The sequence below is a fragment of the Parambassis ranga genome, chromosome 2 (genome assembly GCF_900634625.1).
Source record: "Parambassis ranga chromosome 2, fParRan2.1, whole genome shotgun sequence".
Lineage (NCBI taxonomy): Eukaryota > Metazoa > Chordata > Actinopteri > Ambassidae > Parambassis > Parambassis ranga.
Genome location: NC_041023.1, coordinates 17126700 through 17152000, shown reverse-complemented (window position 1 = coordinate 17152000; position 25301 = coordinate 17126700). Strand labels below are relative to the sequence as shown.

The following is a 25301-nucleotide window of genomic DNA, read 5'->3' as shown; positions in this document are numbered from 1 at the left end:
GGCGGCGGTGGTGGTGGAGGTGGTGGTGGTGCTCGGGTAGCAGAGGGGGGCATCCATTCTGTCTTTTGTGTTGACGGAGATTTGGACAGTGCGAGCTCTAATGCTAGATGTCAGACAAGTGCCGTTAAGCTTCATTATTGATTTACAGCTGATATATCAGATTTGCTGTTAACTCTTCATACCTAGCCTAGCTAAAAAACCGGGGGGACCGGGCGGCGGGAGCCCGTGGGCTCCTCAACATTAACCCGGTACCAGCTTTTTAGTGTTTTGTGCCGAATATGTTTGCATAAATACACCCAAATGTAGCCTATTACCCCTGTATGTGTACTTATAGAAATTTAGTAAAACAAGGTTCCCTAATTTGTTTTTACCCAGAGGCCAAATAATGGCATAACATTTAAAAATGTGTACTCTCAAGAGCCGTTAATAGTTGTCTTGTGTGGATATGTTTTTTTTTTCATAGCAACATTGTTATTTGTATGAGCAGTAAACGGCAGTAGTTAAGTTATAAAGTGTTAATGCAGGTCATTCGAGGGAAAATGCACTATTTTTATTATTTTTGCCAAGCTTAAAGGGTTCGTAGTTAGCTAGGCTAACCGCCTTTCTCATTAATTAAATGCGGTAAATATGCACAACGTTAGCAAAACTTAGCTAGCTGCCCTGTGTTTGAAGTGATTTTGACAGGTTGCAGGAGAACGGAATGTATGGGTGCTGTGGGTCCTCTCCTGGGTGTGATTCATCTGCAGGCTCGCTCGGTACACTCGGTATTCAGCGAGCTTTAATAGTAATCGGTCGGGGTGTTGCGACAGTTTCACACCCGAGTTGGAGAAAAACATCTGCCCCGGTCTCTCGTGGCAAGTGCCCAAGGTGATCATATGGTCTGTTTTTAACTTTCAGTGTGGGTTTGTCCTCACCTGCCAACTGGAAACACACAATTTTTCACAAGCTCAACCTGAGAGGACTGTGTTTAAAATGATAACCCCCCAATCCCCCAGTATCATCCTAACCCATTTAATCCTATAATTATCTCCCATATCAGCTCACCACTAAATGCAGTTAATTGCATCAGATAGCCTGTGTGCATCGGCTGTTTGTCAAACGTCAAAAAAGCAGAGTCAGCTTGCCAAAGCCGCCATCATGGTATTAAACAATCTGTCCTTACTTCTTTCTAATTTGATATTCATTTTAACCAGCAGCAAAAAAGCCCTCCCAGCCATTCGTCTGTATCATACATTTTTCATACCAGACCAGGGAATGTAAATAGAGGCATTCACCTTGAGCTTCACACAGTTGTGGAGGGAGGGAATTGGATTTAGCGATCACGACCTTGTAGGTGTCTTTTATTATTGAGGCTGGAGGGTTGTGACCATCAGACGTGAATGAGTTGGAGGATGAGACGTAAAATATCAGTGGTCTGCACTTAAGTCATTAAACTCGGCTATTATTATACATCTGGTGTGGGTGGAACAGACAGTGGTTTTTAGTATTTTACAGGGACACTATGCAACCTTTATTCAAAGTGATAACAACAAGAGCATAATGTATTAAAAGTGGTGAAGTTTAGTAAAATAACCAATTATAAATCATGTGCCTTTGGCTCTACTTGAATCAGTTGTTTTCTGTTCCTTGTAAATTAATCTTAATTTTACCTTTGCTAATTTAGCAATCTAGGGTTTGCACCTCTGCTCTGTCGAAGTATACAGTTGAGACATACAACTTTTCTGCCGCCTATAGACCTATTATAGACATTATTTATCCCAAACTGGAAAATTTTGTTCAGGCCCCTCTGTGCTACCATCAGAAGAAGTGAGTTGCCATTGTGTGAATAAGCGGGGCAGCATGCTGTAATGCTCCATAGAAAACAGTTGTCATGAGGCAAGCCTGTGACATGTCCTTTAAACACACCCACTGAGGCACCATTGCGCCTCGGAGGGTGTTCATTGAGACTGAGTCTGTCATCAAGCATAAGCAATTTAGGGTAAATTATGTAATGTACATTCCAGATAAAACACACATTGCAGCAACAGCAGCAGCCTGAACCTTTAATCCAAGGCAGGCAGAATCAATGCTTTGATGCATTTTCTAAATCCATTAAGTTCCTGCCATGTGACTGGCTAATTAGATTTTAATGAGCAGTTGAACAGGTGAACTTTATCAAAATGGCCGTGTCGGTGTAGATCTTTAAAAATAGATATTGTATCACATGTATTTTGTGATGCAAAAACTGTTTTTGCAACTCCTCCGTTGCAAAAAAATGATGAAATTATTAGTAGATACAGGCAGAATCTTACAGTTCAGCAGAAAAAAAATCAGATTTTTTATGAATTCCTGAGTGGACTAATGAATTTCTAAAAACAGGATCTGAATTTGCCCTATATTTATATTGGAGACAAACCTCACTATTGTAATTTGTGATTTCTGAAATGGAAATGCTCTTGAAACTTCATCCACTCCCACTTTCTTATAGCATTTTGTCATGCTTTCAACTACATTACATAGTCTGTGTTAGTGGGTTGAGTTTGGTTGATATGGATTAGTTATTATTTTCTGTTAAGTGTGCCAATTCATCAGGAAAATTTAGGGAATTATTCAATATTAACGTATAAGCTGGCTAATTTAATCTTCTTTTTTTGGTGTACTGAAACCATCCTGCAGCATCAGCATGTCCAGTGAGGTGCAGCCGAGGCCGGACGACAGCCCCAACACCAGCGGGGGAAGCTCGGACGCCGAGCAGAGGGAGGCAGCTCCTCCAGAGCAGCCGGGCCCCGATCAGCGGGACCAGGCCCAACCTAAGAAGAAGGAGGCCAAAATCTCCAGCAAGACTGCTGCCAAGCTCTCCACCAGCGCCAAGAGGTAGGTCTGCTGCTCCTACTGCGCCTCAGACTGTTTTACTTTTGTGTCCTCTGCTGGGTTTCTGCCTGCACTGCCTGGATGTGGCTGCTGTCATTTACTGTGGTGCTACTACGTGTAGCAGAAATCTGCTTTCACTTGATGCAGTGCTGATAGGTATTAAATACCTATCTGTCCCTTCCTTTTAAACAGAAATATGCTATTTATAACTGTTGATATACTGTAGCTAAAATGTTTGTAGTACATTGGCGATTTAGCTGTTTTTACACATGAATTGAAGCCCTGGGTCTAAGCTGGATTTATTTTTTGATGACCATTCCTACCTGACAGGCAGCTAGAATTAAGGGTGTAGTGTCCTTTGTGGGCCCTCTGTCCTTACCTGATGTGCCAGATGGTTAATTACACATCGCCCTTGAGGATGATTTGGAAAAGCCCAGCATTTTATGATCTGTCTGTGGTTTAACTTCTGTTATTTAGTCATTTTCTTGTTGTCATTGCTGCGTTTTGTCATCATAAAACATACCCACAACTGGTTGTCCTTTGCATTTGCTCCTGTAAACACACTACACTAGGTAATTTTATTGAAATATATCTATTGACGTTGAAAGAAGCGATGCACTTATCACCTGACCCACAGCAGACAGTTTCAAATAAATACAGGAATGGCTTCTTATCACCACTGATGGCAACATCATAAAAAATAAGGACCCGGAGGGTTACCACTTTATAGGAAGGCTGACAGGCGCGGTGTTATTTAGTTGCTTTTCAGTGCTAGCCCGCGTAATAAATCACTGCCACACACGTGAGCCAAAGCGGTGTGTTTTCCATCATAAACTCTATGCTTGGTTGATATTATTTGCATTTGTTGAGGCACGCAGAGCGTAATGGTTCAGTGCGTACGCTGTCTCATGGGATTATCAAATGCAATGAGTTGCGGAACATTAGAGAAAGCAAGTGTTTTGGGTAAAAAGGCTGCCGACAAGAGTGAGGAACCGGCAGCGTAATCAGAAGCACTTTTCTCTTTGGATTCCCCTCAGCCTTGTTCATTGCACCACTCTTCCTAACAGGTCCCAAGCTTCAATAGTCAAAATGTGCCACCTCAGGAAATACTGCAGATAAAATTACACAGCAGGCACTCAAGCTGAGAATGACTCCATAAGCGTGGAGATTGTATTACAGGCTCCTTGGCAAATATGCCAAGTTTCGTGGAGTCACTTCCCCACTGAGGACAGAAAATCCTGTTTTTCTTTCTTTTTCGTTTTGTTTGTAATTGTATTTACATCCGACAATCCCCTTTCCTCTTTGACATCTATATCTTCACATCTCATCTGGGCTCATGTTCCAAAGAGCTTGTGGTGATTTTTAGAAATCACCTTCTTCATGTGTATTTTTCAGCAGGGTTGGTAAATCCATGACAGCACTCTTCGGTCTTTATGTGTTTCTTCTAAGGTGTGCATGGTGTAATTATCCTGCCGCAGTATGAATCCTTTCCTGCAAAGATGCAGTATAGCAGTCATTGATTGCCTACTTGGTGAGGATGGAGTGCTACAAGAGAGCGTCAAGAATAGCTAGTTAGGTAATGGAACATGATGAAGAAGAAGGGGGGGGGGCAGCAGCCAACATGCTGCTGCAGGAGAGCCTGCTAGGCTGAAAGCAACAGGTATTATTTGATTTAAGGAGGTGTCTGTGAGGCTCCTCACACACCGCCACCTTCCTGTCAGCTACTGCTAAAATAAATGTATTGTAATTCTGTGGGAAATGCTGTTTTGTGAAGAGTTAAAGACACAGCTGTGAGACAGCCTGTGACTAAGCCTAACGTCTCTGCTTCTGTTGTCTAAATTCTATTACACCAGTTAGCGCCATGACCTCTTTTATGCAAGATTTTAAAAGCCGGCATCATAATTAGTTTTTTTTTTTTGTTTGTCTTCTGGTTTGTTACGCAGATCCATGTGGGAGATCATACTAAAAGGTGTATCGAAGGGACAGGCACTTACAATAGAATGCTCTGGAGGAGGGCGGCAGCTATAGTCTAATAATATGTAATTGATTATTGAAATGAGTAATTGGGTTATGATTTGCAGTTACTCATCGTTGCTATTAGCCATCTGTCTTTAAATTTCACTTGAGGTTGTTGTAGTCATTTGCTTGCAAAAGACAATGGAAAACAAAGACCACAAAGATGAATACAACAAAGCAAATTGTCTTTTATTTAACTTCTTAGACCACTCCTGCTTCTTAGACTATTATTAAATAGAAAATCCTAATTAAAATATCCACTTTTGTCCTGCTTATTCATTAAAGAATAAATTAAAAATCCATATTTTCTTCAGTGTAGTTTCTCTGGAAATTAAATTGAGCATAGGCCAAATGGATATACATCTGTGTGAGACTACTATCGTACTACCATCGTACATTTTGCGTTATTCTTATCTTTTTAATCTTTTTTTTAGTTGGATAACGCCAAGTTAGACAAAAATGGTGCCAGCAGAAGGGGATGTTTTTTGTAACCATAAACATAATTTTTATCCAACTCCTAACCTTAGATTGCCTAACAAGTCAGCTAAAACTGGAGCCTGTGTAAAAGTCCACTGGTGACCGTATACCCCCTCCCTGATATTAAGACCAGTAGACTGAGAAAGACCCTGAGGGCTGTCTCCTTACTAAACACTGCGTCCTTGCTCCCTCCACACCACTGGACACAGTACTACGCACTGAATATTTTCACTAGTTCACTAGTCCACTTCACTGTTAGGTAGCTTGCTGGTTATTATTTTATGCACCAATGTCCATTGCACTAGTGATCTAGATGTAGCTTAATATAACATTTTAACATGCATATCTTCTTCTTTCGGCTGCTTCTGTCGCCGGTCGCCACAGCAAATCATCCGTTTCCACCTACGTCTATCCTCAGCGTCCTCTACTCACGCAGAAACTAACTTTATGTCCTCTGTTAGCAGCATCCATATATCACCTCTTTGGCCTTCCTCTTGACCTCTTGCCTGGCAGCTCGATTTCATCCTTCTAGCATAACATTTAGACATATCCATTTGTAAATTATGTTCATAGTTTCTGCCTGTAACTGGATATCATTTCATTGCACACATACATCTGTATAGTATGTTTATAGTACTTCCATTTATGGAACACCAATTTGCTTATCATGTTTATAGTATATTCAGTAGTATATTATCCTGTGCATACTGTAGATATCTTGCACTAGCTGCTTATTGCACTTCTGGTTAGATGCCAAACTGCGTTTTATTGCTTTGTACTTATATGTAAAGACAATAAAATCTAATCCAATCTAACACTATCGTTCATCACCATGTTTTACTGGATACATCTTTAGATTCCAATTGAAAAGACATCACATCACCCATCACATCACCCAATCCTAATCTTGGTGAATTTATGTAGTTAAATTTTTTGTTGCTTGAGGTAGAGCTGGCTAATGGAGTCATTGTACAACCAGTACCTGGTTTCTGCATCATGTTGTCAAATCACTGGCATGTAATGAATGCTTAACCAAGGAGAAATTTGACCTCTCTGCAGTCTATTCATTAAACCTTTTTTTATGCGCTCTGTGTAGAAATGCTCCCAGCAGAGACAGGACCATAATCAGGAGCTGAATAATTTTACCATGAAATAACAGTATCATTCTTTTATCCAACAAGGTTTTTTGACATAAATGGAAATTTATACATGCATGCTTTTAAAATTGATAAATATTCAGCGGTATATCCCTGTGTTGATCATGACAGGGCCCACTCCCATGCTCGATCGCAGGGTTCAGAAGCTCATTAGAAAATCAATGAGATATTCACTGTGTACAGTTGCAGATTGATTTTGCAGGCAGGGTTTATATAACTGACTGTGTGATTATAACACAGATCCTCCTCTCATTTCAGGATCCAGAAGGAGCTAGCAGAGATAACCTTGGACCCGCCGCCAAATTGCAGGTAGGAGCCTGTCGATTGTGTGTGTTTTTAAAAGGGCTGTTTTGTCACCTGAGGCACCTGATCTGTGAATGGGCTGTGTCAGCTCAATGAGCCACATGTATAGCATAGGTAGATTACTGTGCTGCGCTTGTACCTCTGTTTGCTCTGCTGAAGAATAGTGAATGGACCTTGTAAACAGTCTGAGGCATGAGTAAAGTAAAACAAATAAATACCAGCGCAATTGACCTGATTGGCAGTGTTTACCGTCAGGATCACTGTAGAAACAGAGCTGTGCTTGCTCGCGCTCCCTAAAGGTGGGAAAGGCGCTCTGCCACGGCTCGACTAGTTTGCATGGTTTCCTTTCCTCTTGAGTCCGAGAGAGCTGTGAAAAGGCTGATGGGCCGTACGTTCCTGCCAATCAACATCTGAGTAAGAGCTTCCAGGGGTGTTTTTGAGGCAGCATTTGTATTCTTCTCAAACTGTTGACTTTTGTGGATCATTGCTAGAGGGCGATGGGAAGGTGGAGGTGTGACCTTACAGCTTCACGCGATGAGTCAAGTAAGCAGCCGGTCGATAAAGTCCAGGCATTTCCTGAAAGGCTGTGAAAGCAGGGAAATTCAGTGACTCGTGGATGCTCACAGGCTTGTAGGCAGAGCAGTTGGGTTTTGTCAGTCCGAATACATATACCCATGAATAAGGGATGCCACAGTAAAGTGTTTTGTCTTCAGTATCTATCCTCATACATCTTTTTTTTTCACATAGATTTTGCAAATAATAGTAAAATATTTTTTTTTTATATATATATTTATAAAAAAAACGCCATGCTCTTCCAGACCAAGTAAGAATCAGTCATAATAACATTTTTCAATGCATTATAATAGAGAAAATAGTGATAAATGCCACTCCATGACCACTTGTGTCTCTTCTCTTTTTACGGTGTTGATGGCAATCATCAATCAAGGCTGTGTTTCAAGTTTTATCACATTGTTGGCATCAGTGGATTTAAAGCAACTTCAAGCACATTAATATTTGTGGTACTTTTATATTTGTATTTTGCGGTTTTGTTTTGCAATGTGTAGAAACTTGTTGGAACAGTCTTCACACCAAATTTAGGTTTCTACCTCAAACAGAAGGACCTCTGCGACTTTTCCTGAGCATCCTAAATTGAGTTGATCAACAGGAATGGGTTAATTAGAGATCCATTGTTGGGGCAGCTTGTCTCTCAGGTATAATTTTCCACCTAATTGCAGAGAATATAAAGTGTCTCCTGTCATGGAAGTAGCCTATCAAATTTGGTAATTAACCCTCTCAACCCCAAGCAGTTTCTGTTTTTCATTCCTGTCACTCTCTAGAACAGTTATGTATACATTACATGCAGCCATTTTTAGCTAGTGAGAAATGAAGGTACTATCTATTACTGTTGCTGTCTCTTTGTTGGCGCTGCACTCTGAAAGACAAGGCTAATCTCACTGAAGCAAGCCATTATGTTTCCTGACAAAGGACCAAACAACAGAGGGGAAAAAGAAATTTCACACTTAGACATTTGTTTAAAAAATAAAATGTCATATTTGTGAGCAAAGGGTGAGTTACCCATGCTGAAAAGAAGCCCTTGTGACAAATGGATTGCTCTCCGCTGCAGTCCTCCCCTCATATGTGAAAAATTAGGCCCAGGCTGCCGGATTGTATTTCACCGGCAGTCAGAGATACAAGTCAGCAGAGGCACGGCACTATTTGAAATGAAGATTTCTGTATTCATATGCCCCCTTGGGGTATTTGCCTCGCTCTAACAGCTCCCGATTCCCCCACAAGGCTGTCACATCCCCTGTGTTTGATTTAGCCTACATGTTTTAGCACAACAATCCCGATTCAGCTTGTTCTTTTGTCAGACAAACCAAGCACAATCGCACATTGTGAACATTGAAAAAAAAAACCTTCTGCCAATAGAAATTCCCTTAAAGCGCACTGTACCTCCTCGCAAACGGTGTCTGTCTGAACAAAAGGATCCACGTCTCCCCAGCCCTTTCTTCACCTACTAATTGATCTGACAGTGTTAAATAGGCTGTGCTCACCGAAAGACATCAGATGTGAGGGGTTATGAACGGATGCTGTGATGCAGCTCATTACCCTACAGGCCCCCTCCCTACACACCACCACCACCAGAATAAAGCACGGCTCATGATCACAGCCGCTCCCGCAAACATCCTCTCTGGCTCCTTTTCTACCTCAGAAGAAGGAATGATACTGTAATCCCCTTTGGGAGTTAAAAAAAAACACCTTTAACTTTGACTTAGACAGCATGCTTTGTTTTAAAACCTATTTGGCCTCATTTTAAAAGGACTTAGTGGATTTTAGTGAGCCATATGAGGAAATATTTTTCATCATTCTTTTTAATCATCCCTGTCACCCTTCCAGAGAGTAATTAATTGAATGTGACAAGCGCTGTGGAAGGGTATGTAAATAGCCCCCACACCAGACACATTGTATTAGTGCAGTGCTCGGTTGGCCTTCCTCACTGTGTGTGTGTGTGTGAGTGTGTGTTTTCCGTAATTACCATATCCTTTCATGATAGTCCTGGCAGCGTTTTGATAAGAATCCCCATCGGCTAAAGGGAAACAATGTGTGGATTCCAAAGGGAATTGGCCACGCTCTCTCTCTCTCTCTCTCGTCTCCTTAATCCCAGTAAGATGCAAGATTTCTTGTGTAAACCAGTAAATATCATCAAAGTTCATAAGAAGCAATAAAGCACATGAGAGAATCATCATTGAACTGAGTGAATGAGAGAAATGTAAATTCATCCGTGACTATCAGGTAGCTTTCCTTATCACATCACTGTAAAGCCCTTGTTCACAGTTTCAGAGGATGGCAGGAGGTGCTGAGCTGAGGATTTCATACTGTAATGGTTACATTTTAATCTAGTTGTCAAAATTAACATAAAACTGTCATGATTAATCTGGCAGTTAATATAACGTGATCCACCTTATCTTAATGTTTTAATACTGAATAATATAAGGTAAGATATATATTTGGCTGTCCAAAGTTGGCAATTTAACTTATGTTTTTCTTCTTTAAAATTTTTGTCTGTATATCTGATGTATTTTAAAAAAGATGTGTTTGAGTTCCCTCTACTGCCACAGAGGTACAGGACTTTATACTGCAGGGAAAAATCGTGTGATGCTTCTGTCACTCTTTCTTGTGAACGCTGATGTACGTCAAAGTCAAACAAGCCTCTTAAAGCTGGATCCATACTCCGCGAGACAAAGAGCGGAGAACGCGCTCCACGGGTGGTAAGAGATACAAAAAAAAGGTCTTTTCCGCACTGAGGTACCATACTCCGCGAGACGCGTGTGTGCAGAACTCCTCATACGGCCCGCCCACTAAACTATAAGGAAAGACTTTACTGAGTTTTTTTACACACCACAAGGACGTGTGCCATGGCAAGAGGGCATTATACAGAGAGGGTGCCTGCAACAGCGTGAGATGTCCGGCGATGAGTTGTGAAAATGCGACATTAAAAGTAACAATAGCAAAGATTCAGTGTTTGTGCCTTTATGACCACATTTGCACATCTACTGTGTTCCAATGTGCCTGCGATACTTCAAACTGTCCGGTGATGAGCTGTGAAGATGCGACAGTAAAAGTAACAATAGCAAAGATATACAGACATTGTTAACGAGCCTGTTATGCCCGGGTATGTAGGAGTATATAGAATGGTAATAACAGTCACCATCTGGTATGTGTGAATGGCTGTCTGGAGTTATTGGTGACAAATCACCCTGACTTGCCTTTCTTTCTTTCTTTTATTGCTCATCATGCAAACCAGTATGGTCTTATCTAAATCTGTTGAATCAGCGCTGTTTATACACCTACCTATATACCTGGAGAGGCTCTTGCGCTTCTCCACTTTCATCACGCCCACAATAAATTCCGACCAATCGCAGCATGGTTGCCGCACAGCCTTGAAAGACAAAGTTCGGCCCGGACCCTGTGCACAGGAGTGCGGATCAGCGGGCGGTCAGAGACAAAAAATGACGTCATTTTGTGGGCGTAACGTCTGCAGGGGGGGAAAATGTCTTTGTCTCGCGGAGTATGGATCCAGCTTAAATGTGTTTCACCAAGGGTTTCTAGTCGAACACTAGCACTAGACATGATTTAAAGATGTAAGCGAAACAGGGGGAGTATGCATTACATTGGCCCCTCGTTTCTCAGTGATTGACAGAGTAAAAATTAGCGCAGGATGTTATTGACTCATGCACTATGCCTGCATGTCAGCTCTTTTCAAGCTGTTGTAAACCAATATAAATGGAGATTTTACTACAGAGCTGATAAATCTAAAAGCCAACAAAGTACTCTACACATCTGAGCAAACAGGAAAAAAAATGAAAGAGCATTCAAAGACAAGCTGTAGCACATAGCATCAAAGGTGATGATTCCTTTTGTTGAAGCACTGAGAACACATAGTCTATAGAATGGTCAACTAAGTTACCACTGCTGGTTTTGCACAGTCAGAAACAGAACTCATGATTCAAAACTAGGACAGGGCATTGCTACTGATTTCCTGAATCGTATGTTAGATTTTAGTTGTGCTGATTCAATTTGATATTTGATATCAGTCCCAATTTTGCTTCGTTATGAAAGGTTTTCTCACTGTTGTACATTGTTAAAACGTTTAGATGTGCTTGATTAAAAATGTATCCCAAGGTTTGTGTGTTGAAGCTGGAACAGGGAGGCCATTATCGTTCCATAGTCAGGGTGCATACAGCTTTATACGTATTATTAGAATGTACACTCCTTATCATGCTGATGCACTAACTGGGCTGTTTCTCTACAAAATAATATTTTTTAATATTATTGTAAAATATATCTAATTTATTATGTGAAATATCTGGAATCTGATATAAAATGTCAAAAATTAATACATTTTGAAAGACCCTTTTTATAGTAATCTAACTAGAGCGCTGTGGTCTTTTAATGCATAGCAATGAGGGACAGGAGCAGCGGGAAATATTGCTTTTCTAAACGATTAAGCTTGTTGAACAGGTGCTGTGTCTGGTCCAATATTACTTGTAACAGTTATATTTTATTTGCAGTAACAAGTGTAGCTGTTTTAACTCAATGGAAACTTGAATTTCACCTGCTCTCCACCACTGCCTCGTTGCTGTCTACCCTTCGTGTGGGTGAGAAGCTGCAGCTCACACCAAAAGGTGATAGACGGCATCTGCATAGTTTTTCCTTTGTTTGAGATGCTCTGACAAAATGTTAAGACCAAGTCATTTGTTGGCGCTAAATAACGGTCTAGTCTGACTCCTAATTTCCCATTGTGTGTGTGTGTGTCAGAAAACACAGGAGAGAAGTAATACAAGAAATATACCCATGTTTTGGTTTACAGGTCTGTCAGGTATACTTCTTTGTTGCATGGTCTGCCAAGACTAACACAAAGGAGGATGCAAGAAATGCATCAGTCTAAGGATTTTATTAAACAGCATTTGGATCTTTGAAATTTAGATTGATTTTGTTGATTTGTTAAATAGAGGTCTTCGTAAACAGCGCTGTCAACAGTGGACGTTGCACTTGCTGTCTTTTTTATGTGGCAGCATATATAAATGAGATGTACTGTCTTTTGCAGTTACATACCAATAAGAGAAAAAGACAGGCTAGTGTTTTGCAATGTGTGCTTGACAGTGCTGCAGATCCCTCTATGTGGTCCTGCCTTCCTCTTCTAGCATGTTATTTTGACTGTGAAGTGGCCTGGTCTGCAGCCCAAAAAACATAGTCCTGTGCTTGTCAAATAAATGTGAGCAGGTTCGCAGTTTGTTATTAAAAAGCATCCTGCAGTGAAACAGCCAGCTAGTGGGTGCACCAGCTGTTCAGCCAAAAAAAACACTTTTCAGGCTAAAAGCTGCGTTTGCTCATACAAGAGCATGCACTGAGAGGAGGGCCGCTGCAGTCTAAATTTGATCCCAGCAACAAAGAGTATGTAGATAGAGTGATTATGTCTCCGGGTCACTGCAGCACGCTGTGGCGTGACGGTGAAAAGTGATGAAGCTGTGGTTTGCTGCTGAGAAATACCGCAAGTTCAGTTACTATGTGAATTCACTGGCCAGTTAATAATAGCAACAGCAGTAGTAGCGCTTTGCTTTGTTGTCGCATTTTAGTTTACATAACGCATCTGATGTGCAATAGCGAAAATATTTTATCAGAGGACACTTCCTCCATCGTGCTTTGGACACTCAACCCACTGGCCTGTGTAACATTACAAAGCAGCCTAGTTGTGGTTTATAGTCTACTCTGAAACCAACCACACAATTGAGAAAGTCCATGCAGCAGAGGTGTGACAAGATCTGGTCAAAGCCACCAAAGCCTATCCAGAGAGGGCATCTAGGTAAGAGAGTGACCCAGTCAATTTATTTGGTATTGTTCATTTTGGATAAAGTGAGCAAATTCAGCCATCGGAGTTGAAGTATTAAAACGAAATGTACCATGTACAATGTGGAGTAGATACGGATACTGGATGGAGTCATGCCTTGCCATGCATGGTCATAGTTAATAAGTGTCTGCAGACAGTTGAACAGATCATAAAACTTAAAGTGACACATCATTGCTTTATTGATAAATTCATTTTTATATAGGTAGTTTAACACTGTTGTTGAAGATCATCTATGATTTCAATACAGTAAATTATCCTGTTTTGCAGTTGGGTTCCACTATCAAATTCTAGGCGCCACCATCTCCTTGTGAGCCTAATATTGTTTATTATTCCAGCCTAGTATATGTTTTTCAAGTATGGATACATCTGTTCTTTTTGGCCACACTTAAAGATGTACAAAATCGGCCTGGAGTACTGTCTGCTGCTTGGGTAAAAAATCTAAGGATATAGGCAAGAAAGACTGTTTCAGGAGGTACACTCAGAGTGTATCACTTCTTTGATATGAAACAAGTATTTATTTTTATGCACATTGCTTGTGCTTTTTTTTTGTGTATGGCCTTATAATGATGCAGAGTGTTGTGTGGGGTTATCAAAGTGTGCGGTAGCAATGAACACCTGTTCTTTTTGTAGTCGGTCTTTAAAACTCAATCTGTGACCTGCTTGGAAATATTGCTGTAAGAATACTTCCCTGTACAAACAATAATAAGAAACATATTCAGTGGCTATGATCTACACCTCCTTTCTGCTCCTCCATCCTCATTAATTTCTTCACATCTCTTGTCTGCAGTTTGCTACAGCTGACTAAGCCTGTCTCTGCAGTGGTGTGTGTGTGTGTCTGTGTGTGTGTGTGTGTGTGAGAATGAGGTCATTGGTGTGCGCATATCAGCTATGCACATCGTGTCTGTGTTGGATGAATGCTTAGCCTCTCATTAAGGAAGGCTGTACTGTTGTATAGAGGGGAAGACTGCAGTGTCCTCCTACCATCTCTTAAAAACACGCATACAGGCAGTTGAGCACACTTATTGCTTCAGAGGACATTCCACTGATTTCGTGTAGGCATTCCTTAACCTTAAACGTCTTTGCCCTAAAACGCATCATGTGATTAACTTGCTTTTTGAGTCCCACAGCGTGACTGCGTAAACAGATTTGTCCCCACAAAATTTACAAGTGCTCATACATGCCCACACAAACGTAATTTTTCCTCCCCTGCACTTGAAAAGGAAACTTTGAGAGACACAGAAACACTTTTGGCTTCCTGAGTATTACCCATTACTCGATGGATACATGGTGCCACATTTATGTGTTTGTTTGTTTTGTTATTTTTGTTTGCCTCAGTTGAGATCTTTAGATATGTCTATTCTACCAAGTTAGATATTAAAAAATGTTACTCATCATAAAACAGACTTTTTGGTGTAAAAACTTTTATATGAAACATGATTTGTGACCCAGATAAAACATATCGGCACTGGTCTATAAAACCCTCCAATGCTATGATCATTGTGGTTAACCACACTCTGCCAGCAGAACGCATGCTGTATGGTTTAAATCTGGTGTTTATGTCAGTGTTTAGAAGGCTCTATCTACAGAGTGTGATGATGTGTGTTGAGCATTATGATGGATGGAGAACAGTATTTCACTACCATATATGCTGAATGTGTATGATGGAGGTGCCAGTAAACTAATACTACAACTAAAACTACTTAAGAAGAATACAAATATTCAGTCATGGTAAAATAGAAAGTACACCCTCATGAGACATGACATATTATACTGTGTAATTATTTATGGAACAGAAATAAGGCCAAAACTGAAAAACTATGTGTGGGGGGAAACCCAATGACTGAATGGCTTCTAGAAGCACCTTTAGCCACAATAACTTGAAGTAATGGTTTCCTGTTTGACTATATCGGTCTCTCACATCGTTGCAGAGAAATTTTCATTTTGCAAGGTATGTTCAATTTGTTACACTGCTCTCTTAAGGACCTGCCACAGCATTTATATCAGACTGAGGTCTGGACTTTGACAGGACATTGATTCTTTTTTCTTTCAGCCATTCGGATGTATTTTCTTCTATGCTTGGGGTCATTGTCCTCCTGCATGTTCTCTTGCCTGGTTGTCATACAAACAGCCTCACATTTGACTCAAGATGTTCATGGTGGACTCAGTGCCTGCAAGGTGACCAGGTCCTGTGGCTGTAGAACAACCCCAAATCAAACTTGCGCTGCCATGTTCTTTTTAGAGAGATGAGCCTTTCTCTTGGCAACATGTCCAAACAAGCCATAATTGTTCAGTCTTTTTCTAAGCTTCCTGTCATGTACGTTAACATTTAACTTGCTAACTGATGCCTTTAGAGTCTGAGATGGAGGATTGGCATTCAAGCCGAATTTGCTGGGATGTCCAGCAGCAGTGTTGAATGTTTTCCAAGTCTGAAATATCTCTCGGTAGCATGTTAGACGTTGATGATGGTTAGAAATGGCTTCAGAACCTTTTCCAGCCTTGCTTCTCTAACATTGTTGCTAACATTATCTTTTCATCTTGCAGTTGTGTATACATACACATTTTATGAAGGTGCCCCCACTTGCTGCTGATGAGTTAATCAAGAGAATTTAATTAGCAGCACCTGTCTCATACTTCCTCTAATGGTTAAATAAATAACAACACAGTGTAATGTGTCATGTTTTTATCTGAGGTTGTATTTACCTAGACCTGTTAATGATCAGATGATCTTTACTTTTAAATTATGCGCCGTGTAACTACAGAATTTAAAGAAGTCTGTGGTTACAATGTAAGTATAAAAACATTGCATTGAGCAAGAGGGCACAAGAGGAAAATCATATCTAATGGGGACTGGTTTTCTGATGAAATCATCTACATTTGATGTGCTATGATTATTAATTTATATCTGCTGGATGTTGCTGGATTTCTTCTTCCCGATCAATACTTTTATGAACATAAAACCGATAAGCAGTGGGCTCATTAGATGTATAAACTGCCAATATATACCCTAACTAAAGCCCCTATTATAACAGAATTAACATGTGGATATTGTCTGTAATAGACATGGACATTTAGGGTGGAATTATCACTCTTTAAAATGTAAACAGCGCTCGCACAGCCTTCACTGATTTAAAAAAAAAATAAAAAAATAAATACATTTCTAACAGAGTCTCAGCACGCCCCCCACCTGAGGCACTGCACTGCAAACCTAACTGGGAAATCAAGTTAATTTAAGGAAGATGGACTGCTCTGATCTGCAGAGGAGCAGTTGAGTTGCATGTGTTTAATTCTGGTTAGTAGCCAGAGCTTCCCCTGTCATCACAGAGATAACGTAGACAGCTGACAGCAACAGTCCTGGACATCTTTTTATCTGCCCGTGTTGTTACAGCTTAACTTAACCAACCAGTCAGCAGGGAGTGAAGATAAGGTGAAGCTGTGCTTCACAGACAACAGCCCTCGCGCATACCTGAGGCTGATACTGCCACAGCAATATGTGGCCTCTGGAAAGACACACTGTGCAGTTTATAGTGTTGATGTTTTCTTCTTATTAAGGTCAAGGGTCAGTGTTGATGCCTGAAGGATAAATGCAGGATCCATGTGTATTTTATAGCCAAAAACTTGCTTTTTGTGTGAGGCTAATGCTATCAGACTTTATCAGATGAATTTTAAACATACTTTCTCCGGCCAAGTAGTACTTGATAGAAAATTGACTGTGTCAGCAAAGTTCTCCCTTAGAAATCTAAAGCAACTCCAAAACTAAAATGTTTTTATCTACTGTCAGAGCAGTTTGGATGCCCTGCCAAATTAAGTTTTCTGTTTACTTTTTTATAGCTGTCTGAGATGTCTGCCAAAATTTAATTCAAAAAGTTACCAATAGACTGAGAGGTTACAATACTGCTATTGAATTCACTAAATGTTTTTCTACCATCTTAAGCATTAGGTAGTTTTGGGACTTAGAAACCATGAATCTGTATTCATTTAAGTGCTCAGTGTCTGTAAGTCTGCTCCAATGGCGCTCCCACTTTCTGTTTATTTTCCATTTCTCATATCCAGCCAATGCTTTTTAAAACACAGTCTTTGCTGAATCAATAGAGCAGTGAGAGCCAGGCTTTGTAACTGTAACTTACACTTTATGGCCAGCCTAAAATCAGACAGTAATGCGTTTCATTCAGCATACAATGCCACAGCAGGCATGGGAATAATGCGTTTTGTACCATTCAGTGATGGTGTACCTAAGCATCTCCCTTCTTTGCCTCTGATTTAAAAGGTATCTGTATCTTCTATCAACTATTTTGATTCATTCAGTTGCCTCAGACACGCTCGCTGCACACACACGTCTGCCCTTGAAGATTAATTAAGCGCTCACTGCAAAGTTAGTTGGAGTTTCAAGGTAGCTGTGCTGTGGTGAGCTGACTGTAGGTCACCTGCACGCCAGATGCAGCACCATGGAGCCTGTGGGAGCCATTCACATTATACCAGCCTTACTATTCTCATACCAGTTGTTGCACTGGCAAGGCCCCGAGCTACCATTAATCAAAGAGTGCGTTTCATGGAGGCTATACGGGGAAGTGGCAGATTCCCTGTACCTCGCAGGATCATCCTTCACACAGTAAATCTCTGGTTAATTGTCTCTGTGCATGCCTCAGTTGATTTTCCAGCTGATGTGGCTGCACTAGCTGTTGAATTCTTAATGTGCCCTTTTGTGGTCCGCTTTCAACAGCTATCACCTTCAAGCTTCAGTCTTTAATGGGGGGTGTCTCCTCTTTTCTTTTTCAGCAGGGGCAAAAAGCATTAATGCTGTTTTAAGAAGAGCTAATGGATCTGTGCAAATCATCTGCAAATGAGCCCTTAATTCCTTTCCCGAGTCATATCATATCTAAGGTTAGATGTGTAAGCTTCTCTGGGTTGTGTCAACCAAATATTTTCACAGACAGTGGTTAGATTTCCTCCCGATGAAATAATTACTGGCTGGATTGGGCTGAAGCGGTGCTGCTAGTACTGTTCTACGGTGAGAGATCATGTATAACGTAGTAATGGACACCTCTACAGTGGTGTCGTTTTAGGTGAATTTTAATTGACCATCTTATTATTCACTGTCACTAACATTAATTAGAAAGAGCCTGCCTTTTAATAATTTTTCAATGAAGAACAACAATAAAGTCCAACACAACTTCTGACCCTCCTCCTGCAGGGATTTGGGGTTAGTTCACTGCCCAGGGGCTCATGTGTGGGTAAACAGTGAAATCTTGGCACCAGGACAAATACTTCAAATGCAGAGCAAGGCCACGGTGAGATCGCATTACTGTTTTGGCAGGGAGCTTTTTCACAAACAGCCAGGGCAAGCCACGCTCTCCACCCAGCCTCGGCAGCCACCGCACACACACCAAGGATTAGCTTCCTGCCAGGGCTTTGATTTCATTCAGGTGATGAATCCCCTGCAGCTGCCATGGATGGTAAGACACCAGGACCATGTTGTTATAGAATAGTGAATGAGATACACTGATGAGCAATATTTGGAGTACTGCTTCCCTCTGACCTATCGAAGCATGGATGTTAGCCGCAGGGCTTTGGTCCTGCAAGTTGCAAAATAGAGCCCTAAGGATCAGACTCGTCCGTGCACATCCCCAGCATTAATTCATCCTCGGATCACCGTCAGTAGATAATGCCCCTACCAACCAGGAAAACACAACACAACTTTGCTGTTGCGGCAATCCGCATAGACATTTTGTGGAATATTGCAGACTTCCTTCTACTCACAGTTTCCTAGCCCCCCTAGGAAATTCCAAAGGTATTCCAAGACCAGAGTATTCCTGTAATCCCCTCCAAGTGAGCTGCAGGTCTACCCCTGCATCTCCTTCCAGCTGTGCATGCCTGATAAACTTCTACTCACCCAGGGGCCTCAACTGGCTGCATTGATGCAAATTAGGAGCTTTTCTACCTTGATATCCCTCTGGTTGTCCAAGCAAACATGTACATGTGTTACTGCTTACACTGCATCTGTTCCGTCATTGTATTTCCCTAATTATGAGTTGGAAAAATAAATTCAGACACTCACTAGGGAGAAACGAGGGCTATTGTTTGTCAGTTCAGTAAGGTTCCTGCAAAATAACTTCAACTGACAGCTTGCGAGAAAACTCAGGGCACCACTGCTCCATCAGTGGTTCCCTCTCTAATTATCTAGCTATATTTGGACGGAGTCTTGAAGGAGTATTTACATAGCATAAAGCTATCTCAATTACATGCAGATGAAGCTATCAGTGTGACAAATTGCATGTCAGATTGGAGCTTTATTGCCTGATGTTTGTGTTTATGTTGACTGTATTTGTGCAGAGAGTTGTGAAAGAGATCAGTACGACAAAGGGCAGAGTGAATTACAGACAGACTGAATGTTTCTGGCTGTGAGTGATTGCAGTCTATGGGAGCCCATCTCAATAGAAGGGTGACTTAAAATCAATGCTGAGAGTGCAACCTAATCAATGTTGCCATGATGACTATAGGGAGTGCACTGAGAGATTGTTTTATTTAGTTAGCCTGGAAGGTCACCCTGTGTTTCCTTTGATACGCCCACACCCTTTCTTCTGACAATAAGCCGGCCGCAGCGTATTTTATAATACTAATGTACTGCTGCAGTTTGGGCAGAATTGTGTTTACTCACCCAGACTGCTCAACATGCTTTTTTCTTTTGCAGTAACTTGGCAATTTTCCTCAGTTATTCAATTTCTGCCCCACAGAGGGAATGTGTTCATTTTTGTGAGAGCGGCCTGCCATCAGCTCTGCATATGATAATGAGGGAACACAGAGTTGCTCAGGACATTCGCTCAGAATAGCGAGCTGAGTCGGCAGGTCTCTGTGACCTTCGTGTGTGCCGCTTGATGATCATGTAATGGCACAGCTCGGTCTTGCAGATAGGCCAGAGGGAGAGACTGATATATTACTGAAACGTCATCCTAGACCTCATTGTTGATAGATAATTACGGATACACTTGATTTGAAGCAGCTCTTACAAATAGTGTTGTGTGCTGTGAATAATGACAGCTGATTACAATATAAAGCACACTGCACTGTAAAGGTGCAGTGTGAAATGTACTTTTCAAGTCTCTTAGGTCACTTACTGCTTTATTGTAATGTTTTTTAACCGATTTTCTTTCTTTCTTACAGTTTAGCTACTTACATTTCTACACTTTAACTGACATTTTATATGGTGCTCAATGACCTTTAACGTAACAAATGGCATTTCAGCTGATTGCAGTTTTCTCCAGAACTTCCACTATAAATACTCATGTACATGCACTGGAACCTAAGAGTTCAGCCAGAGAAGTTCTATATGCTAAGGGGGCACTTTTAAGGTACTCCAGAACCTATGTAGCCCAGAAATGTAAGATTCTTGCAGTTAAAACAATAATTCTGATCAATTCTGTCAATGTTTTTAACACAATAAGTATATTTCTAGCTTTACAAATCTAGGAGACTTTCACTTAATAAAAACAGTGTTCTTATGCAAGATCTGATTATGATTATTTTAGCCTTTATGCTCCATTTCCTCCTGCTTATAGATTACTAAGCTTTTTAGGTGAATTGTAGCTAGTTTCATTGCATAGGCATGAACAGGAAGTTAGGCGGCTCGCTTAGCATGGCTCTGGTTCAGCTCTGTTTAAAACCTAAAGCAGGCTGCTCACTTAAAGTCCACTGCTTTCATATTTTAGGTGCTAAATGTCAGTGCTTCAAGACAAGTAAAAGCTTAACACTATCATTGTTTTAAAAAATAACATGTATAAGTTACAGTTTCACAACATCATGTCAGGTTAGATTGGCGTCCAGATTATCCTAAATAAATTGAACCAGGCTGTGTTAATTTGAGCTACATTTAAGACATGAGATGTAAATAACTGATATTTGGGCCCTGAAGCCAACATGTTTATCTGCTATGGTTTTTGTTGCTTTGGGGCTGCAACGGTGTCACCACGTTGATTGTCTGGCTGTCTATCCTAGATGCACTCCTTGTCAATCACTTTGATAATCTGCCACAGGTGGATTATGTCACTTTATGTCAGATGTTTTCAAAAGCATTGTCGGCATCCTGGCAACACCAACATCATTTAAAGTACATCAAACAGGTCATTAATGTATTTGAACATCTGTTATTTGTAAAGCATGCGTGCTCCTTTTACTTCTTGGCTTTCACCTTGCGTGCTGCCTCAACATTTTTGGTTGAAGTTTTAATGCTTGTAGCAAGCAGTTTGAAGGGTGGAGGCAACCCCGGAGGCAGAGGGACTTAATTTTAAACAGAAGCTTCACCTCCCTGCAGAGCTCACTGGAGTGATGCTGCTCCTGGATTTTGTTGCTTTTCAAACAGATGAGACACTGCTAATACACACACACTACCAGCAAATCTCCATCTTCTCAGCAATGTGGAATCTTATACCCCTTGATTTTTTTTTTGAATAGGATGAAAGAACTTTGACTTAAGACATTTTACAAAAGATGAAAGCAGTGAGAGTGTATTCTGGGAAAGGAATATTGAGCTGGCAGTGCTCAGATTTTTCAGAGGAATGACCTGAAATTCTCTCAGAACCGACTGCCTTTCATAACTCGTTACATTACACGATTTTATTGAAAGCGGAATTAGGAGAAGTTTGTTCAGTGCAAAGGATTCTGGTATTGCTTAGGGCTGCTCGATTATGACAAAAATCAGAACCACGATTATTATGATTCAAATTGAAATCACGTATATTTATGGATTTGAAAATTGCCTTTTATTGAACTTGAAACAGGTTTTTCTGTTTCACACATTCACAGTTATGTTTGTAAGGTGAAAATCAATATGCTTGACAAAAACCAAAGTAGTGCATAGTTATTTTATTTAGGGGTTTTGAATAATAAACATTTAGTAGCAGGAGTCCATGATGCGCCTCATGCTCATCCACCTCATGCCGCTGTATCCCATGTTCATGAAGTTCCTGTACTCTCCAGGCCTCAGGTACATCATCCTGCCTCTGTAGTGGGGCTGCTCGTACATCAGCCAGTGGCCGTCCATCACGTTGCAGGACATGCAGTTGTTCATGCGGTAGCGGTCCATGAAGTTGTCGCAGTCGTCCATCATCTCGTACATCTGACCACCAAAGTTCTCCCTCTCATAGATCCTCATCCTGTAGGATCCTCTGTACTGTAATGTGAAACATAACAGTTTCAGAGTCAGAAGAGTTCACTATAAGCACCTTGTGTGTTATTAATGCTAATTACTCTTACCATGGGGATCATACGCCAGGACCTGATGCAGTCCCTCATGCCCATCATGCTCATGTAGTCGGCGTACTCGCCCCTCCTCATGAAGTACTGGTTTCCCATGTAGTTGGTGCGGTCGTAGACCATGAAGCAGCCGCTCTCCACCCTGCAGGAGTGGCACCTGCTCAGGTAGGAGGACATGTCAGAGCAGTCGCTCATGCACTCATAGGAACGGCCCATGAAGTTCCTGTCCTCGTAGAAGATAATCTGAAAAAAGAGTGAATGGTTAAAGTGTTGTTTTTTAATAAGCAGTCATTTCAGCTCATTAAAAATAGAATTTGTACCTTGCCCCTCATGCTCATGTCGGTGTTGCTCATGTTGGCTGTGGATGAGTTGTTGCTGTTGCTCCTGAACTGCCTTCCTACCTGGTTTAACCCTTTCCTTTTATACCTGAGCTGCCCTAAAGAAGCACTGCCCCCTCCTATCTGAGAACCCCTGAGTCAGCAACTTACTATGGAGGCCCACAGAAGGCTGAGGCTATGTCCATTTTTTTCAGACACTGGGGACCTCACAGCCTTTTCTCTCATTACAGAAAGCACTTACAACAATGCCTGTAATATGTGAATAGGGTCCCCCATGAAAGTTTTATTGATGTTAATCGATGAGCCTGCCCCGTGTGGTCTTCAGGAAAAAAGAAGTCTGAAGACACTTGAAGTCTGTGTCCGTGTAGCAGTGAAATTTATTCTGCTGTATGAACATGTTGTGCAACTTTGTCACGGCATTAATCAAAAAGCGCAGGCAGTGCAACTGTGAACTGGTGATGAGATGGCAATGTGAAAGGCTTGTCCACAGTCGCCAGAGTGCACTCGATGGATGCCTAGGAGACTTACATTTTATGTGGCTTTTTCTGCTCCTTTATCGCTTGGTTATAAACAACTTCCCCCAGGTAGCTAAAGCTGCTCCCTCGTCTCAAAAGTGCTGTAAGTGAAGCTACCGTTTGTGTTGTGGGGGTGGGGTGCGGCGCACCACTGTAAAGCTAGTGTGCGCTGCTACGTTTACATCACTGAGAGCAAGGCGTTTGGCACAATAACCGTTTTATGTCGATTATCTTGTTTTCATAATCGTAGGAAGCCAAAATTGAAATTGAAATTGATTTTCAAAAAATTGCCCAGCCCTAGTATGAGTTCAGAATTGAAAAGAAGTAATAATGTGCGTAGTACAAATCAAATAAGTAGAGCACCGTCTTACAGTGGAAAATATGTTCATATTAAATTACACCTCGAACTTCCCTTTCATAGATATTAGGTCTTTTAAACTTAACAGCTCCATGCTGAGTACAGGCATGAATGAATCAGAACATTATCTAAAGTGATGCAAGTGTTCACTCCTTCAATCAATCTTAATTCTCTTGTCTCCCTGGAATTCACACGTGTATACATGTAACACACTCTTAAGTTTGGGCGATGTGAGAAATTTATCAGTTCGGAACATTAGTCTATTTTCAGGGGATGTTCTGTGCTCTATTCATGCATAATATTTAAGAACTAAAACAGGCCACCACTGTGTGCAAACTGTTTTTTTTCCTCTGACATATTAACAGTGGAAACACTCACTGAGCAAGATTTTTTCCATTTTCCTAATTAGGTGACAACACACAGCAACACAGCAGCACACCAATGCAGTATTTACCTAAGAAAAGGGGCAACAGTGACGACAGTAATACCTGACTGAAAAGTTTATTAAGATTATTAATTAGAAGTACACTGTGTGTGTGCAAGTGTGCGTGCTTACACATTATGGCACTATACACACAGTTTGTTTAAAAGATCGCCAGCTGTCAGTTCATAAAGCTGCGATAGCTGGTTGGAAATTTTTGACTCATCCCACCCTACACACACACACACACACACACACAAACTCCAGCTATTTTTAGATAAACAGTTAAAATATTGGATTAGTACAAGTTAATAAAAGTAGGAAATAATGTAAGAGCTATCAGAGTTTGATTCTTTTCTGCTTTCACATTTGTTTTAAGAACAGTTTCAGTTTTTTGGTTTCTGCAGAGAAAATGTGCCCTTTTAACAGGTCAGGCATGAGAGGCTGTTCAGTTTGCAATATTGATAAACTGCTTGTACTCCAAGGCAGAAAGAAGACCAAAAACATGTTTTACTCTAGACTAAAATGAAGTGAAGAAGAAAATAGATTATATTTCAGTTATTCTTTGATAAAAACAAGGTGTAAAGGTTATGTGTTTTGGTTTATGATTTCTGAAAATGTAATTTAAAGCACAGTGATGTGTGAATTGAGTGCATGGGTTTTTTTCACCCTCCTTTGTGTTATTTTTGCTTTCTGCGGTGTTTTATTAGCTATAGTTCCTCACCGCTAGTGGAGGAGAGTTAATGAATTACCCTTTTCTGCTCCGTTAATGGGAGGCATTACTCGCTATAGCAATGCTAAAGGTTATCATAAACACATTTGCCTCCCTTTAGTGGCTGAATGTGTAAGAAGATGAAGAAGAAATGAGTCACAATCCAACCTTATCATTTGCTATAATCATCACTGTGGATGCTGCATAATAGGCTGCTACAGTATCCTGTGTAAACCCTAAGGAAGTTATCTGTAACTGTCAACTAAAGCAAAAGATTTTGGAGGGTTTGCACAGACTGGGTTTACATTTATAACAAGAAACAGAATCATTTTTGGGACCATGTGATGTTGTCTGCTTGTGTCTTTTGATATTTAAAGTGAAGTTTTGTTGTTGAAAAGATGGTTTTGGCTTTCTCTTGCTGCTTAAAAAAAAGAGGAAAAAATGATTTGGTTCCCCTAGGAAGTTATCCCTTTGGAAGTCCAGTGTTAAATGGCGCATTGGC

At 40.8% G+C, this 25301-nt stretch overlaps 2 protein-coding genes across 2 annotated transcripts in view; one reads left to right on the top strand and one right to left on the bottom strand.

Annotated features, from left to right (window-relative positions):
- The window catches only part of LOC114432511 (ubiquitin-conjugating enzyme E2 E2-like), a 46774-nt gene that overhangs the window by 215 nt on the left and 21258 nt on the right, over nt 1-25301 (top strand). Inside the window, exons 2-3 of the mRNA XM_028400565.1 lie at nt 2656-2853; nt 6759-6809. Coding sequence (XP_028256366.1) covers nt 2663-2853; nt 6759-6809 — 242 coding nt within the window. The 5' untranslated portion in view covers nt 2656-2662. The remainder of the gene's footprint in view (nt 1-2655; nt 2854-6758; nt 6810-25301) is intronic.
- LOC114432513 (gamma-crystallin M3-like) lies at nt 22094-22817 on the bottom strand. Its single transcript, XM_028400567.1, has 3 exons — nt 22776-22817; nt 22456-22698; nt 22094-22372 (listed from the first exon to the last, which is right to left on the bottom strand). Exons 1-3 carry the CDS (start codon nt 22806-22808, stop codon nt 22094-22096), a joined length of 555 nt encoding a protein of 184 aa, XP_028256368.1. The 5' UTR covers nt 22809-22817.